Here is a 17711-nt window from a genome sequence, read left to right on the forward strand (position 1 = left end):
GTCTGCAAGCTAAAAATAGGCACCTCTGAATGGAATGCCTCTCGACTCTGACAGCTGATCTTTCTCCACTATGTAAATTCACATGCAGCATGAAACAAGAAAGCTCATTGGTGTCTCCTGTCCTGCACAGACTGATGGGAGAAAATGGTAATGATTATGATAAAGATGACCAATGATCTTTTTTCCACAGCACGCATTTTGACATGCCTCTCCATGTTCAACATGAACATCTACCGCTGCAGTTCAATCTGTTCAAAACAGAACAGTTCAAGTCAGAGATGGATGGATTGAGTTAATTCAGTCCTTTCATAATGTGTCAAATTTTGTTATTCTTTTTTCAAAAAAATATTTTCCTTAACTCTAGTGGCCTTGATTAACAGTAATCAGACAAAACAAATTGGGGCAGAGAGAGGGGTGGGACATGCAGCAAAGGGCTTCAGGCCAGGACTTGAACCTGGACCGGCTGAAGGACTGTGGCCTCCGTACGGAGAGCATCTACATCTACTGAACTAGGTGCGCTGTTTACACTCGTTTTATTTATTTCATTTAATTTCATTTCAATTTTATATATTCCATATCATGGAAATGGTTGTTCACATACATGTTCCATTCCATGATTGAAAAGGGGCAAGAAGAAGAAAGCCTTATATTACAAGCCCCTTTCTCAAAAAAATAAAACAATACATATGAAGATGGTCTGTCCGTCTGTTCAACAGACGCTGCTTATATAATAATAAAAAAAAAAAGAAAAAAACAAAACAAAACAAAAAATAAGAAAACATACACAATAACTCACCAACAACACCAAAAACAAAAAAACAACAAAAGATATTTTACCCGTTAAATTCATATTGCCTGATTATGTTGTCTTTATACAATTTCTTGAACTGGTGAATATTTTTACAATTCTTTAAATCAATTGTTAAGGAGTTCCATAATTGTACACCACATACTGAAATACACATTTTTTTTTAAAGTAGTTCGTGCAAACGGATGTTTAAAATAAAATTTCCTCCTATGGTCCTTATTTTCTGAACTAAACGCAAAAAAACTTTGTATATTTACAGTTTTTATACTTATGTTATGGCTATTTGCCTTTTATGTACAGTTCCTTCCTTCCTTCCCTTTTCAGAGTTTGCGGAAAAAAGAAAACAAAGCATACATTATACATATACATTAGGTACATAAAGAGTAACATCTGGGGGGGTGGGGGGAAAAAAACTTAACTAAAAGTGACTATTTCTTTCAAAATTACATATTCTACAGTTTTTTCTTTTATGCTCTTACAAAAAACACATTGGCAGTCCATCTCTTTTTCTTGCTAATAAACATCATTAAGTACATCATCATATTTACATAATTTCTGTCTGATGTCTTTGGCAGAGATGCTGTTGGTGGCTGCAGGAGCAAGCTGAAGGGAATTACTTTCTTTTCCCATTTATATACACCAACAACAACAAAAAAGCTAAGTCATTAGAAGGCAACATTGTACAGTTAAATCAAACTATTGTAAGGTCAAAAATACCAATATTTTCATGCCACCTTTTAAAGCCTTTTAGGGTAACGTTCACTACCCCTGGCTGTTTGGTTAGCATTCCCTGACAGTACACATGGAAGACAATAATCTTGATGCAAACGTTTTTACATGGTCACAGTAGGGCATGAAGCTATCCCAGCTGAGAAACAGGGTACGACCCCAGACAGGCAACCTGCCCATCACTGGGCCAACGCAGAGATAACCAAGATAAACAACGGCACATGCTGCCAATCCAAATATCAGAGGAACTTGTGCCTTTTAAAGGAGGAGCTTTGAGGACATAGGAGCTAAAAGAGGGTGCTTCATATTAGTCACGAGAGAAACTGTGAAGGTGGTTGATTTTTCTTTGTATATAAAAGTATGTAAACACATTCAAAGAAGCACTGAAAATAATGTCACACACCTATAAACCAACATATGAGCTCTTTAAAAATGCAAATATATTGCCATGTTCTTAAAAAGCCAAAAGACAAACTTTACAATCAATTATTCAATATAATTTTTTATGACAAAATCATAATATTGCTGACAATTTAGTTATTAGTCCGGATATCAATGAATTACAGAAAACTATGCCATCTGGACTCAAACTGATCACAAAGACATTTACATTTGATTTACTGATGTGCAAAAATTGGTATTTTATTTGCCTGCTCTCCTCTGTTTGATGTCGTCATGTAGTCCCTTCCTGAACTTCAACATCTCCGCCAAGTTCTTACACTGTAAACAATCCTGCATTGAAATGAGTCGTATGTTTTTTGGTAGAGGGCTTGGAGAGCCACTCAGGACGGCCTGCAGCATCCTGAGAGACATTGAGAAGGAGCTTTGCTGCTCAGAGCAAACAGGAAACAAACAAGCGCTCCACAAACTACAACTGGACGCATTACCAGAGAACTTTAGGGCTTCATTTTCAACCCCCCAGATGGACAGGCACTTTGACAGGCTGAACCCAAAGACCTCCAGCTCTTCCAAGTAAGCAGGAGCATCCACACTGTGTTTCAAGTTGTCCTTAATCCCAAAAAAGACAGTAACAAATGCAGATTGATTCCGGTGGGTCACACACAGAGAGTGCATGAAGGCTCCATCAGGTACTGAGAGACCCGGACTGACCCAGCAGCTGCTGATGATTGAGCCCTCACCCACTGACACACCGGCTTCCAGTCTAGAGTACTCCACCACTGATCCAGATCCCACACGGCAATCGGGATCAAGGATGCTGTGCATAACACAGCGCTCAGAGGAGCCCTCGGAGTGCTGGTTTACATGCACGCTGAAGGCAGATGACAGGAAACCCAGCTCACTCCTCAGCACCTCATCCTCAGTCAGGTGAAAGAGGTACTCTGAAGTAGTTCCAATGTGAATAAACTTGGAGTTGTTGAGAAGAATGACATTCAGAGGTGTCCCTTTGAGGATGTGGAAGATCTTCTGGCGGATCTTGACCAGACTGCTCTCCTCTTTGGTGACATTAGCAATGTTGCTTGTGTACTCTATCGTAGCTTTAGGGCCCAGTGCTTGAAGGAAGTCCCCGTAAGCATCAATCTCACAGTCCAAAGGTCCCAATTCTTGCAGTATGTTCAGGAGAGAATTTGCAGTATCAAAGTGGACATAATATGCACTGTCTGTGTAGACAAATTCAGTGTCAGGCACAGGAAACAGTCCGATCTGCCCCTTACACACAGCTCCACTTTCCCGCATCTTAGTGACGCTTGGCTTGTGCAGAAAGTGCAGACAGGAAGCGTTCTCCATTTCTGAGGAAAAGGACTTCTCCTGCGAGTCCAGCACAAACACACCATGGGTAGTTCCCACAGACAGCGGAGAGGGGTGGGCTAAAGCTGTAAAGCCGGGTTTATCAAACTTTACACTCTGGCCGTCCTCTACACTATAGAGCTCAATGTCATCTGCACACGTCACTAGGATACCAGGGTTCATCTGTGATGGGAAATCCACGTACATGGCCAGTTTAAGCTCCAGCATCTGGTAAATAGGGTCACCCAGCGGCAAGGCCATGAAGATCTTTCCCAGAGCACTAGCACTGGGTAGACGCTGACTGAACCCACCTGGAAGGTGAATACAAGGGCAACTATTAAAATGAGCACAGTGCATTTTGTACAGGATGTTAGTATGTGTGATGCTTTGTACTTTTTAATTATAAGGTTGTTTCATACTTTCCCTAAAATGTTATGTTAATAACAATCTTTTTTTTTTTCTTATTACAGTCACATTTTATGTTCATGTCCTTTATTCATCCTGATTGGGGAAATTCAGTGTTGCAGACCGCTGTATAAAGTAAACACACTATACACATAACCCAAGACAAAAATCACACACACACACACACACACACACACACACACACACACACACACACACACACACACACACACACACACACACACACACACACACACACACACACACACACACACACACACACACACACACACACACACACACACACACACACACACACACACAGCTCAAAAGGACATAATCCAATGCGTGTGGATTATGTCCAATGTGTTTACAGTTAAACATTTATCAAAGTGGTATCCACACTCCTCACATGCCCTCATACAGGTCTCATCTCACACAGAATTCAGAAATATATATAATCTCAAAATCAAACAGCACTGTAAACATTATATTCCTATTGTTTCAATAAAGCAGCTCAAAGTTTCGTTTAAGGATTACCCAGCTCATATGAAAACGGAATACTAACATCAGTTACTGGCACTACCATTAAAATTATGGCTATAATGATAAAACTAACATTGCATTAAATATTCAAAACTTTGCACTAAAACATTTTCAGTTTATCAACAACTATAATTGACAAAATAATCTTTACTTGAAATACTGGCTTTAATAAAACATAAGCAGTAAATCTTAGAACACCTCTTAAATGTGCTCTTTTGCCCCATCCTGATTACCCTTCTGAAAATATTTCCAACACAGCTGTATAAAGTAAACACTATACTATATTTTGTCGGTTTTGTGTTTTGTTTGTGTTTTTTTGTTGCAGATTTCCAGTGCTTGACGTGTGCCTCCGTGTGTTCCTGCGTCCTGGATTGGCAGTGGATGTCGTACCCCCCCACCCCAAAAAAAAAAAAAAATCACTGGGTTTGTATGTGTATATTTATGTATGTGTATGCATATGTATGCGTATATATATGTATATATATATATTAAATATAGTAATAATGCACATATATATGCCTTTGGTTTCTACCGTCATGGTATCAATCATTAATATGTGTGCTGACAAGGTAAAAAAAAAAAAAAGTAAACACACTATACACATAACCCAAGACAAAAATCACACACACACACACACACACCATCCTTATTTACATATATACATAAAAAATAAATAACAGTGCAAAAATAAAAGAGCATAATACATATAATATATATACACATATTATATACACACACATATATATATGTATATATATATATACATATGCGTGTGTGTGTCTATAGTATTTTTCTTTTATTCATGTAGATGAGTTATTGGCCTTAGGACAGGATTGGGCATTTAACCATCTTATATTATTATGAAATATAATTTGAGACCAAAATATTAACGATTAAATCAACAAATGGTTCATATATGAATAACTTCAATCCTACCAAAGATAGATTACCTTTTTTTTTTTTTTTTTAGTAATGGATAGAAAGAGAAGTGGGCGCACCTGCGTGTATCATGATGACTCTCAGGCTGCTCAGAGTCCTCCCGTAGGCGTCACTGAGCTGCTGCAGGGCGCACAGCGTGGAGCCCCCATTCCCTTTAAAACACCAATAACAGGGCTCAGATGTTGAATATAAAGAGAACAGCTACATAATTACACCCGTGGCTGTCTGTCTCACCTATCTTGGATCCAGGGGGGTCTGAGAAGACCTTGTACTGAGTTCCGAGAGGGAGCTCTTTCCTGTGTATTTTGTCACTGATCTGTCGCTCGTACGCCTCTCTCTGGCTCCCGTCCACAGCCGTCACCACCACCACGTCCCAAAACTCACCCGGCTGCACCTGTCGACCTGCACGTAGACCAAAAAAGTGGTGTTAATTGAACTCTAAGGGTGCCGTCTGTCAGATGAACACAATGATAATAAAAACCAAACTCACCGCGCAGGAAGTTTAGTTTCCTCAGTTTTTCTCTTGTTGCGGTTTGTAGCTTCTTGGTACAGTCCTGGCTCATTCTCGCTTCCAGTATAGTATATATTTATATTCGGTCGGTAGGTACGTTTATTTCTACTTTAGTGTTGCTCTCATGGATCTATTATATGGTTGCTCTGGAGATAAAGTAGGTTTGTTTGACAGACTCCCGAGTTCCGGGTGTGGTCACGTGGTACGTTGTGTTTAAACAGGGTGCGCATGGGGACTTGTGCGCATGCCCAGTAAAAGTACTTTTGTGTTGTGATCTGCCCCCTGTTGTTTATTTTAAATTTTATTACCTTAAAAGGTGTAGAAAATAATGCAAAGGTTAAAACACACACACACACATAAATTATCCAGGCATTTAGTGCTCAGATTAGATGGTTCCCGATCAAGAAAGCTTATTTGTTAAATCAAGTGGGCAGTGCCGACTTCAGATGGCCACAGCTCTCTTACTGAACATAATCTTGAACCAAAGCTAAGCACAAGGGACACTGTTCAGTGAGTACTTTGCAACAAGCATCAAGGCAAACTCAGAACACTACAATCAAGACTTTCACAGATATTTTAAACAGATTTATTTTAAAGTTTTACTGGACTTTTGCACGGTATTATTCAGATGGATTATCTCAGTCTTCCTCTCCATGTTTCTGTCTCTGCAAAGCAGCTGGAACATAACAGGTTGACTGTAGGATCAATTGATTATTTTGTTTTTGATTATTTTGTTTTTGTTTTAACCTGTTTGAATAAATAATTAAATGAAATGAAATGAAATGAACTAATCCTGAAAAGGAAGCTCAATCAGCTCCAAAGACCTTTAAACTTCAGTTCAAGTTTTACTCTGCCCCTGCTACCCTAAGATTCAGAGGGATAAAAAAAAAAAAAAAAAAAAAAAAACAACCTCCGTCTTCCGGTTAAATTGTCCACAATAGCTCAAAAGGACATAATCCAATGCGTGTGGATTATGTCCAATGTGTTTACAGTTAAACATTTATCAAAGTGGTATCCACAGTCCTTACATGCCCTCATACAGGTCTCATCTCACACAGAATTCAGAAATATATATAATCTCAAAATCAAACAGCACTGTAAACATTATATTCCTATTGTTTCAATAAAGCAGCTCAAAGTTTCGTTTAAGGATCACCCAGCTCATATGAAAACAGAATACTAACATCAGTTACTGGCGCTACCATTAAAAATATGGCCATAATGATAAAACTGACATTGCATTAAATATTCAAAACTTTGCACTAAAACATTTTCAGTTTATCAACAATTATAATTGCCTAAATAATCTCTACTTGAAATACTGGCTTTAATAAAACATAAGCAAGTAAATCTTGGAACACCTCATAAATGTGCTCTTTTGCCCCATCCCGATTACCCTTCTGAAAATAAGCAATAAAAAAAACAACAAACAAACCCCAGAAACTATACACCCATAATTCCTTGTAATCTCAGTGTGCAACAGTCGCATTGAACTACAACGTTTTATAGAGAACTTAAACTCCACAGCAGTGGTGAAGCAACATAAAGATGCCTCCTTTTACGACTTTTTCTTCTTATGTGATCATTGTGTCAACATGCAGATGGTGGGGCAGCGGCCAGGCTCTCGATATTAGCCTCCAGGAATCGGCTGCAGGCGGAGAAAATGCTGCAGGAGCTGGAGGAGAGGCCGGCGATGTCTGTGGAGATGTAAGGGAGGACACCTGGTGTGGCCTGGTTGTAGTAGGTGAACTGAAACAAAAACACAGGATATGCTATTGCATTTGGCACCTTTGATTCTGCACGTGTAAAGTATTGTGAGCTTCATTTGGCCAACCTTGGTGACAGAGCTGGACTCCTCCCAGATGGTGAAGCCGGCGCAGAGAATCTCTTCCCTGTTGTACTCATCTGTGGGTGGGTGAGTGGGTAAAGTGATGGAACGCAGAGCAATCAGATATGGGTCCCTGTGAGGGACAAAAGAAGGCGGCATCAAGAAACTATGAAAATAAAGTCCAGTTCCACAAACAAAGGTAATATGTTTTAATTTAATCATTACTCAACTTGTTTCTCAAAAGGCAACAAGTTGATTAGATTATTGAAACTGTCACATTTAAAAAATTGGGTTCTTTTTATTTAGCATTTAAAAATTGCTAAATTTTGGAATAAGCATTACTCGAGTTGAGGGGGGATGAGGGGGATGGCATCCCCCCATGAAATAAAAACGGTCCAAATCATCCCCCCTGTAAAACTGCCATCCCCCCTTTCCATCCCTTATGTCATTTCATCAATGAATGTGGTTTTACTGCTATTTCAACATTTAGAGTCATCACCAGAAAAATAACACCAGAAAAATAACTTATTTGACCATTTTCAACTGTTTCAAGTAAATTTTCACTTTAAATAAGTAGAAAAATCTGCCAGTGGGACAAGATTTATCTTCTCATTACAAGCAAAAAAATCTTGTTGCACTGGCAGATTTTTCTACTTATTTTAAGTGAAAATACTTGAAACAGGTGAAAATTGTTGTTTTTTCCAGTGAGGAGTCTTGTTTTAAGTGTAATGAGATTTTTTTTACTAAAATGAGACATTTTAACTAGAAATAAGACAAATATTCTTGTTAAGATTGTGAGTTTTTGCAGTGATCCATTTTACTTATCCTGTGAAGGACAGAGTCATATTGATAAGTTCAGAAAAGTGTTTTTTATTGTTGTGTTTTGATGTAAGCCCAGTGGATATTTAAAGCTTACAGAAGGCTGCATTTAACTGCTGCTATGTCATTCCTGCAGTATTTCTGCAGCTGTTTTGGTCACTGCTATTATTTGTAATATATTATATTATTTGTAATCAGCACAAATTATTTGTCCCCATATGATAAAATCCACCATCCCCCCTGATTTTTTTTTACAACTCGAGTACTGGGAATAAGCAATTTTTGTTTAATATTTAAACAAGTCACAGGACTTTGCATTCTGCATTTACATTGGGAGGATAAAAATAGATATAAAAAAGCTGCATAAAAAGGTCAAAACTTCATGTTACGACACCTGGAATCACATGGCTTCCTCCTAGATGCCAGCAAGATAAAGTCTTTCCCTTTGCCCCCTTTACTGACAGAGGGTGTGACTACACGATAGAGAATGTCATCCTCATCCACCTCCTGGATCACCTCACACTCCCTGCCAATGAAACACAACAAACAATTGGAACTGAAAAAATAATAATACATATATTCATATTATTTTTAACAGGTCGTAGGTTGAGAACAATCCTCTGTCACAAGTAAACACTCGAGTTACATCACTTAGTTTTTCAAGGAACATGAAGTGCAGATGAATGACTGCAGCCATTGACTTTAGCATTTTGTTGGTTTTCAAAAATACACTTATCGTGGAGAAATTCAAGGTTGTTGTGGTGTGGGACTCAGTCAAACACCTACATAGTGACATGGTGATAAAAAAAAATCAGCGTATGTTACTGACTCATAGTGTGGGTCCCATTGTTTTCTCGTCCTCAGGTCCGACAGGAGGTGGAACGATTCCTCTGCAGGGACGTTGGCATACATCTCCACCTTGAAACACAGCATGTGGTTTTCCTCCAGCGTGTACAGCGTGACCTATGAGTACAACAGTTGTTTTTATAAAGGGGATTTGTTCTATGTGGAGAATCCAGCAGCTGCAACTGTCCAACAACCTTTATCCTGGATAGCAACGCAAACACCAACCTTACTCTTCTCTGATGTTAGCACCCAGTTTTTCCTGGTGTCCATTAGTTTCAGTGCTGATACATTGTTGTAACTCAGGTACATCTGGAAAAAAACATCAAAAACAGTTGTCTGAACCCATAAGCTCGACTGTGATATCTGATCAACTCTTATCAGCTTGTATTATACCTGGTTACTTGGATCCCAGGGAACAGACAAGGGAACTTCAGTTTGTTTGCATGAGATTATGTATTTCCTGTGAACATGAAAGACGGCAGTCATACACAAAGATACAAACAATAAGGACAGCAAGATGAATCCAATTACCGACTTCCTTTGTATTCCAAGACAATGAGCAAAATCAGCCATCAACACTTCAGCTGGGAATTTCTGCTTTAATCTGCATCTACAGCCTCACAAGGCGAGGTCAGACAGCCTCTATGATCTAAGTAAAAGATAAGAAGAACCAATCCTGACTACACATGCAGAGGTGTTTTAGACTAAAACTGTATGTGCTTTGAAGAACCAATGCAATGAGAAGCTACTGCAAACAACATGGAGAAGTTGGCACAAGCTACATGCAGCTGACAAAAGTCAGAAGAAGGTTTCACTGTCATTGGGAAGATTGCGGATCCTTTGTGCTCCGTTTAGAGTTGTGAAATCATCCCCCCTGTAAAACTGCCACCCCCCCTTTCCATCCCTTATGTCATTTCATCAATGAATGTGGTTTTACTGCTATTTCAACATTTAGAGTCATCACCAGAAAAGTAACACCAGAAAAATAACTTATTTGACAATTTTCACCTGTTTCAAGTAAAATTTCACTTGAAATAAGTAGAAAAATCTGCCAGTGGGACAAGATTCATCTTCTTATTACAAGCAAAAAAATCTTGTTCCACTGGCAGATTTTTCAACTTATTTAAAGTGAAAATCTACTTGAAAACAGGGGAAAGTTGTTGTTTTTTCCAGTGATGAGTCTTGTTTTAAGTGTAATAAGATTTTTTTTAAACTAGAAATAGGACAAATATTCTTATTTTGGGTTTTTGCAGGTATCCATTTCACTTATCCTGTGAAGGACAGAGTCATATTGATAAGTTCAGAAAACTGTTTTCTATTGTTGTGTTTTGATGTATTTGATGTAAGCCCAGTGGATATTTAAAGCTTACAGAAGGCTGCATTTAACTGCTGCTATGTCATTCCTGCAGTATTTCTGCAGGTGTTTTGGTCAGTGCTATTATTTGTAATATATTATATTATTTGTAATCAGCACAAATTATCTGTCCCCATATGATAAAATCCACCATCCCCCCTGATTTTTTTTTTACAACTCGAGTACTGGTTGTGACGCATTAAATCAAATGAAGTAACCCTTTGCATTTTACTCAAAGGTGTTATGTTGTGGCAAAAGTATTTGGAGAAACTAAAGTATTAAATAAAAAAATACAAGAAAGCATGTGTGAACTTCGAAAGTAACTTTGAATAATTTGACCCCAAAACAGCTGTTTTAGAGTTAAATTATTCAATGTTCCACACATTTATCATGGGGATACAGCAAATATCACTAAATATGTCTCGCAACCTGTAAGTGTATTCTCCCTCCGATGCTCTCATTTAAAAAAAATGTTTGGAGCATGTTTGCAAGGAGACTAAATGAAGGTCCAAATGACTAAAAACTTCCACCAGAGAAAGGTGCAATCAAACGGCAACTGAGCTCAAAATCTTTGCTCAGAAACTCTGGAAAAGATCCACGCAGAGCCATTTGGGTGAACACACACACACACACACACACGGTCAACAATAAGCAGGAGACCCTGTTTGTTGACATTTAACTTTATATATTTGTTTCTGTTGCATTAAACCTTCTGTGTAGTAGCATTACCATGTACATCTAGTTGATTTGTGTGAAAGAATGCATTTCCCAGGTTGAAGTGGCCTACATAAACAGGTCCTCAGTATACTCTTCTGCTGTTCAAAGGCAAGCCAAAAAACGTTACCTTCCTGCGGACATCCATTCTCAAATGCGATTTCGTTAAAAATTCGGTAAAAATGTGGAATCATAAAAGGCGTGGAATCAAACCTAAAATAATGGAAAGCCATGAGAATTTTCTTTTTTGGTGCAAAAATATCATGACTGGACTCTTTTCTTTTCCCCTATTTCTTGTGAATGCAACATCGGTAGTGCAGCACTAAAAGCTGCTGTTACAAAAACGAACTAACTAATAAAAAAGCTGATTATGGAAGAGGTATGGTGTTAAACAGTTGAACAATTAGCTTATTGTTCTTTACACACCCTGGACCAAAGTCTGCTCGGCTGGGATTTGATCCTCTGCCAAGTCATTTGTTTCTGCAAACTATTACAAGAAAGGAAAGCTGTGACATGAAGCCATAAAAACATCATTATTGTAGCAATATTTCAATATTACCCAGTGTTTTTTACACTACAGCATGTTATATAGCTGGATTTTTAATTACCTTTACATTTATTTGTGTATTATTTATGGTGATGCCACTTTGTTCAGGTCTATTGGGAACTAATTTCTGCAGATGACAACATTAAAGCAGTGCCAACCTCTGATATCTACCTTGAATCATATTCAGTGCAGGACAACCCCTCGCTATTTAATGAGATGCTGACCTGTCCAGGCGAATCTTCTTCCTAGCTATAGCTTCCTTATAACGTCGTTTTCCATCCTGTAAAGCACAAAGAAAACTTACTATGATCCTTACAAAGAACGTATATTTTCTTTCCCACTTTGACCTGATTCAGCTGATAAAACTTACCACAAGCTCAGGTCGTATCCGTGGCAGTGTGCGTGGTTTTCTGTCCCCATCAAGCAACTCAAAGGTCATAAAGGCACTGTTTATGTGTCGCAGAGGTTCCCCACCCTTGTACGCCTCAGCACAAACTCCCACCTCCATGCTGGAACACAACATGTGTGCAGAACACACACCCCGTAAATGGAGGAGTTTTGCTTCATCAAGTTTTGTGTGTTGAACATTATTTCTGAAATGTGTTTTATGAACTTGAACTTCACCTGTTTTTGAAGGAATTGTTAACAATGGCTTTCACTACCAGTCGGTCACCGATGTGAGAAGGGCCACGAAAATGGAACATGTCGATAGTCCTCAGCGTTGGGTGGGCGTTACACAAGCGGCTGGAATAAAATACAGTGATAATCGTGGGGGTGTCTTTGTAGTCTCAGAAAACAAATAACAGTTTATGTTTGGAAACTCACTTATTAACTTAGATAGACAGACAGACGTCATATTAGGGCTGGGCGATATTTCGAGATTTTAATATATATCGATATATTTTCAAACGCGATATGGTACGAGACAATATTGTTTATATCGATTTAAATTTTTTTTTTTTATGATTTTGATATAGCTTATTTTGTGACAAATTGACTTGAATGTTTTATTTGAGATTTGCACAAATGTTTTGTTATTTGCACAACTGTCAACCTCAGTGTAAAAGTCTGCCTGTTACTGTCTACATTGTATTAATTGCACAGTGTATTTTAATTTAATTGTTATGCAGGAAAGGAATATTTGTTTTATTTTATTCAAGAAGCATTGTTATTCTATATATGCAGGCAGTTTATTTTTATTTCATTTGTTTTATACATGTTGATATTGTGCAGACCTCTGTTAATAAAGGAACCTGTGTGACATTTGGCACGAGGCTTTGTATTAAAACTGACAGTTTTTTTAAGTTTGCCTCAGAAAAAAATGAAGCTAACAGAGATGCTATGCTATAATGCTTTGGGGGAAACCCCAATTATGGCACAGAAAAAATATCGATATATATCTAGTATCGTCATTCAGCTAGAAAATATCGAGATATGACTTTTGGTCCATATCACCCAGCCCTATGTCATATCCCTGTTTATAATATGTAAAAAATATTTTAAGGGGTTAGTAAAGTCAGGGGCTTTTGATTACTGAGATGACTGTCAGGCGTGACTGGACACTGCTTTTATTAACTAAAGCTCAGGGATATTTTTTAAGTCTGATCGCCAACGTGCGTTTGTGAAAATTTACCAAATCACAAGCAAACAAATTATGTACAAATGCAGGAATTCAGTACCAAAGCTGACCTCTGCAGGAGTGGCTAAATAGTAATGACGATTATGAGTGTTTCTACAAAGCACCAAAGTAAACAGCCCTTTCCCAGCCAAACAAAACTGCTGAGGTTACAAATACCGTTTATTTCTTATGTCCACTTCCAGCGGAATATTGATCAACAGTGACACGGATGCTACTACTGTTAACATAATATGACTTAACATAGATGTCTACTGTAGGTCCAGACAGTATCTGGACCAGGCTGGCTTGCCATCACTGATAAAACGAGGAATTCTGAATAATAATATTAATTATACCAACTGAAAAAAAAAAAAGGCAGGAGACAAGACATTAATTAAATTTTAAATGAAACAACTCCTAAAAACACTCAATCTTTAACACACTAACACCCCACAGTTGGTGGATTAGATTATGAGGAATTGACAAAAATTCCATTAAGCTGCTGTACAGAACGTAACAACAGCTGACTGAAACATTTAGCTCTATTATTTCTTTTTTGTGCAAATTTGAAAATAATTTAGATCAGAATCTTTCTTTAAAAGCAATCCAATTATTCTTTTTAAAACACGTATAATGTTAATACTAAGTGGATACCTTGCAGCAATGGTAGCCACATTCTCCATCCAGGCCATGATCTGGCCTCCAAATGTGCTGACTTGGTGGTTGGCATGGGGTGGTAGCACCAGCTCCACACTCTCAACTCGTGTCCGCTCAGCTGGCACGGCGTCCTGGTACTCCTGGCACTCTCCTGACCAGAGGGGAAAAAACAAAAATACTTTATTTTCAGATTTTAAAGTGCCGACCATGATAACACCTCGTGTCCATACCCAGCTGAGCCGTGCTACTTTCCAGTAGGTCTGTAATAATCTCGGCGTGGATGAGCCTCATCCTCCTCCGCTCCGCTGCCAGGCTGTACTCCAACTGCTCTATTTGAGTCCGAGGAACCACCTGCTTCAGCTGTACCTGTGAACACAGACAAAACCCCTGGAGATCCACGACCAGCTTCATCAAACTGCTATGCTCGCCTGCCATTTCCTCTCTGCCACTTTTACCTTCGCAGCTCCAGTTCGTCTGGCAACGAAGGTGGCAAAGGCGTGGCACACCCTCCACTGCCTGTCCGTGTAAAGGTCTTCACAAGTCACTAATATGCCCACCTGAAATTAAAACAACCACATATTCATTACATATAAAATTAACCTTTGCAGCTAAACCTGAGAAAAGACATCAACTAACCTCCATGCTGGACGTGAAGGCTCTGTTGACTTTTGCTATGATGTTGACAACATTTCCTACCCTGCAAGAGACACCCACAGAAGCTTCTCTTTACAGTCAAGATGGAGTGATTGTAGTCAACACGATTAGAACCATTTCAGGTGTGAGGAAGAGGCTTTTGGCAGGTGTAATGCAGATAATACTTTACCCTAATGTGTGGTCAAAATGGATGTCGTCCACTGATGCAGTGACACACGAGCAACCAGCATGTCTCTCAGCTGGGAAAGAAAAAAAAAGCAAAATAAAGGCTTCTGGAGAGGAATGTGTGTAAGTATAAAAAGATGTACTAAAAACAAAAAACATGAGTGAGACAAATAGCCTCAGATATGATGTCAATCTGGCCAAATACCAGCAGCAGAAATATTCACTTACTGGGAATTATCTTTTCTTTATATTTTGAAACATCTAAAAAATAGGCATGAATCCCCTGAATGATTCTCTCTGTGTTTTTGCCATCATGTCCACTATGAGCAGCACATTAAATCCATCATATTTCCATATGTATTTTACACTATAACAGAGAAAGTTAACTGTTACAAAATGGAACAAAGAAAGCTAACTTTTTATGGTTCTTGGCTGATGTGCTCTCTTTTTTCAACTATTTTGCACATGTTTTTGTTGATTTTACAGCTCTCATTATCGAAAGATGTCTCTTTTTGTTCTGTAGTTGTTTTTTTATTTTTGTGAATCTATATTGATAAAAAAGTGTTTGTGCGTGTGTGTGTGTGTGTGTGTGTGTGTGTGTGTGCGTGTGTGTAATGGTTTAATCTCCACTTATGCTGCGAATAGTCAATTTGTGTCATTATGCAGTTGTCACATTTCTCGTTATATTACGGTGACAGTATGTCGGACACTTTCCCCACCAGATAAGCAGGCCGTGGAGTCCATCCACTTCAGCAGCTGTCCAACGCTCAACTCCCCGCAGTGATTGGCATGGCAGGGCAGCACGATCTGACTCATCTGCACCTGAGTGGGATTTCTGGACGCTTCCCCAGTCTCCTGCATGGCCTGGAGCTCCAAAATGGTGTCTGCTCCTTTTTCCTCTGAAGTCATGACGCAGGACTACACAGACAAGGACACAGGAATTCAACTTGATGAAAGACATGCCCCCTTTTCTCTTGAATGTTTACATATAAAGCAATACTGAAATGAAAAATGCATCAGTTATGACAGACGGAAATTAAGTCAAGTTAGTATAATTTCACTTAGCATTAAAACAAAGATGTAAAACTAAAGAGTTGTGGTGGCATACATGGACAAAGTCAAGACCTTGTAACTTTGTTCACTATCAAATGAGAGCTGCACCCTCTTGGTTTACTACACAACTTTGAAAACTTGCAACTTGACTTCTCTGAAGAGTTGCTCAACAATTCTTTCTTCCTCATTTTAAACTGGTGGATTGGAAAATTCAGGCGATGTTAACTTATACACCAACTTTGTCAAGGTTGTGACCTTTTTTTTCCAGACAAAAACCTACTTGAAGGCGCGTTGATAAAATTGACATTCAGGGATACAACCTCTGCAGCTCCAGTAGGGCGCACATGCAGTCATGCAAGTACGTCCTGTTGCACATGCATTTCTTTTGATTCTTGACACAGACAAGGCACATGCCACTGTAAACGTGTCAAAACTTCACAAGAAAAGGAGACATGGAAGCACGTTTACACAGTCTTTGTAGTTTGACACCAGCACACACCCAAAGTCAGACTTAACAAACACTAACACGCGAGTGCTTACTTGGTTGAAACTTTAGTGCTAAAGCTGACGTCGAGATAAAAGTCCTGTGCGTTTTCGACAAGCGTCGTTTGCGGTGCAATTAAAATAAAAGCTGACAAAAGGGCGAGCTACAGGCCGAACAATGCCTCTTTATGACTCCTGCTCCGCAACAACATCACCGACGGATTTACAGAATGAGTCGCTCCACTGAGACGCCACCTCCTCCGGTCAAGTATGGGCAGCTTTTAAGGTGGTACCGGAGGAACCGCTTAAGGCTGATTTATGCTTCCGCGTTACACCAACGCAGAGCCTACGGCGTAGCCTACGCGGCGACGTAAAACGTACGGTGCGCGTCGCCGCGTAACAATGGCGTAGCCCCTGCGTCGATTTAACGCGGAACCATAATTCAGGCTTCATTCACTGGAGAATCAAAGTGTCATTCAAAAGCGTGGACAATCTTAACTCAATTACATTTTTCAGATGGGCTTAATTGCCACAAATGATCAATTATGTCAGGGCACTTTGAATAACAAACCTTTAGAAAAAAAAAAAAAAAACCTCTCGGCTTGCTTGAAAAATAGCAGTAAAACTGAATGCAATTTAGTGATGAATAAAATCGCAATTTAGTAATGAATAAAATTGCATTTCAGAGAATTGGCACAATATGGGATCAGAAGAAAAACTTTACTGATCCAGAAATAAGCTTTTTTTTTTTAAATGTGCTTTTACGTAACATCTAATAATGTACTCTATAATATCCAATGTTAGTATTTTCTAATGTTTTATTGTATTTCTATGTTCTTATGTTTTTATATTTTTTGTCATTTTATTGGATTCTGCCTTTTAATTCTGCTCCTGTAAAAGCACCTTGTAACTGTGTTTGGAAAGGTGCTATACAAATAAAGCGTATTATTATTATTATTATTATTATTATTATTATTATTATTATTATTATTATTATTATTATTATTATTATTATTATTATTATCATTATTATAATAATAATAATAATTATTATTATTATTATTATTATTAGTATTATTATTAGTATTATTATTATTATTTACAACACACTGGACAATATAAAAAATGTATAAAAGAATACAAAATACTAACGTGGGATGTGAATTTTGAGTATACATTATTGGTAAGTATTCTAAATTAAAATATTGAACACTTCATGATTAAAATAGCACAGAGGGTAGCAGCTGTTGTTTTGGACCAAAAATATATAATAGTTTGTCATGTTAGTG

General features: G+C 38.3%; 2 protein-coding genes across 3 annotated transcripts; both read right to left on the bottom strand.

Moving 5' to 3' along the window:
• Window positions 1–522: 522 nt before the first annotated feature.
• Window positions 523–5867, bottom strand: fpgt (fucose-1-phosphate guanylyltransferase). The gene is made up of 4 exons (XM_061737629.1): window positions 5664–5867; window positions 5408–5575; window positions 5233–5325; window positions 523–3594 (listed from the first exon to the last, which is right to left on the bottom strand). Exons 1-4 carry the CDS (start codon window positions 5734–5736, stop codon window positions 2180–2182), a joined length of 1749 nt encoding a protein of 582 aa, XP_061593613.1. The 5' UTR covers window positions 5737–5867; the 3' UTR covers window positions 523–2179.
• Window positions 3869–16663, bottom strand: acot11b (acyl-CoA thioesterase 11b). 2 transcript variants are annotated; one of them, XR_009783919.1, is made up of 17 exons: window positions 16480–16663; window positions 15606–15804; window positions 14891–14960; window positions 14704–14764; window positions 14523–14624; window positions 14298–14433; window positions 14065–14218; window positions 12417–12536; window positions 12163–12301; window positions 12017–12072; window positions 9571–9637; window positions 9403–9486; window positions 9161–9294; window positions 8726–8857; window positions 7519–7645; window positions 7046–7433; window positions 3869–4432 (listed from the first exon to the last, which is right to left on the bottom strand). XR_009783919.1 is itself a non-coding variant. In XM_061737630.1 (16 exons), the coding sequence occupies exons 2-16, from the start codon at window positions 15793–15795 to the stop codon at window positions 7275–7277; spliced, it is 1731 nt and encodes a 576-aa protein (XP_061593614.1). In that variant the 5' UTR covers window positions 15796–15804; window positions 16480–16663; the 3' UTR covers window positions 6257–7274. The 2 variants fall into 2 exon arrangements, 1 of the variants encoding a protein (XP_061593614.1); XM_061737630.1 differs by lacking the exon at window positions 3869–4432 and having other exon boundaries at window positions 6257–7433.
• Window positions 16664–17711: the final 1048 nt, after the last annotated feature.

Source organism: Cololabis saira, chromosome 13 (assembly GCF_033807715.1).
Source record: "Cololabis saira isolate AMF1-May2022 chromosome 13, fColSai1.1, whole genome shotgun sequence".
NCBI lineage: Eukaryota > Metazoa > Chordata > Actinopteri > Beloniformes > Belonidae > Cololabis > Cololabis saira.

Excerpts from the sequence above, each read along its gene's own strand:
- fpgt (XM_061737629.1), bottom strand. The coding sequence starts at position 5,736 with ATGAGCCAGGACTGTACCAAGAAGCTACAAACCGCAACAAGAGAAAAA. Across the intron at positions 5,576-5,663 it reads GAAACTAAACTTCCTGCGCG|GTCGACAGGTGCAGCCGGGT; the intron begins GTGAGTTTGGTT and ends GTCTACGTGCAG. Across the intron at positions 5,326-5,407 it reads CCCCCCTGGATCCAAGATAG|GGAATGGGGGCTCCACGCTG; the intron begins GTGAGACAGACA and ends GGTGTTTTAAAG.
- acot11b (XM_061737630.1), bottom strand. The coding sequence starts at position 15,795 with ATGACTTCAGAGGAAAAAGGAGCAGACACCATTTTGGAGCTCCAGGCC. Across the intron at positions 14,961-15,605 it reads CTCCACGGCCTGCTTATCTG|CTGAGAGACATGCTGGTTGC; the intron begins GTGGGGAAAGTG and ends TTTCTTTCCCAG. Across the intron at positions 14,219-14,297 it reads AAGTAGCACGGCTCAGCTGG|GAGAGTGCCAGGAGTACCAG; the intron begins GTATGGACACGA and ends CCCTCTGGTCAG.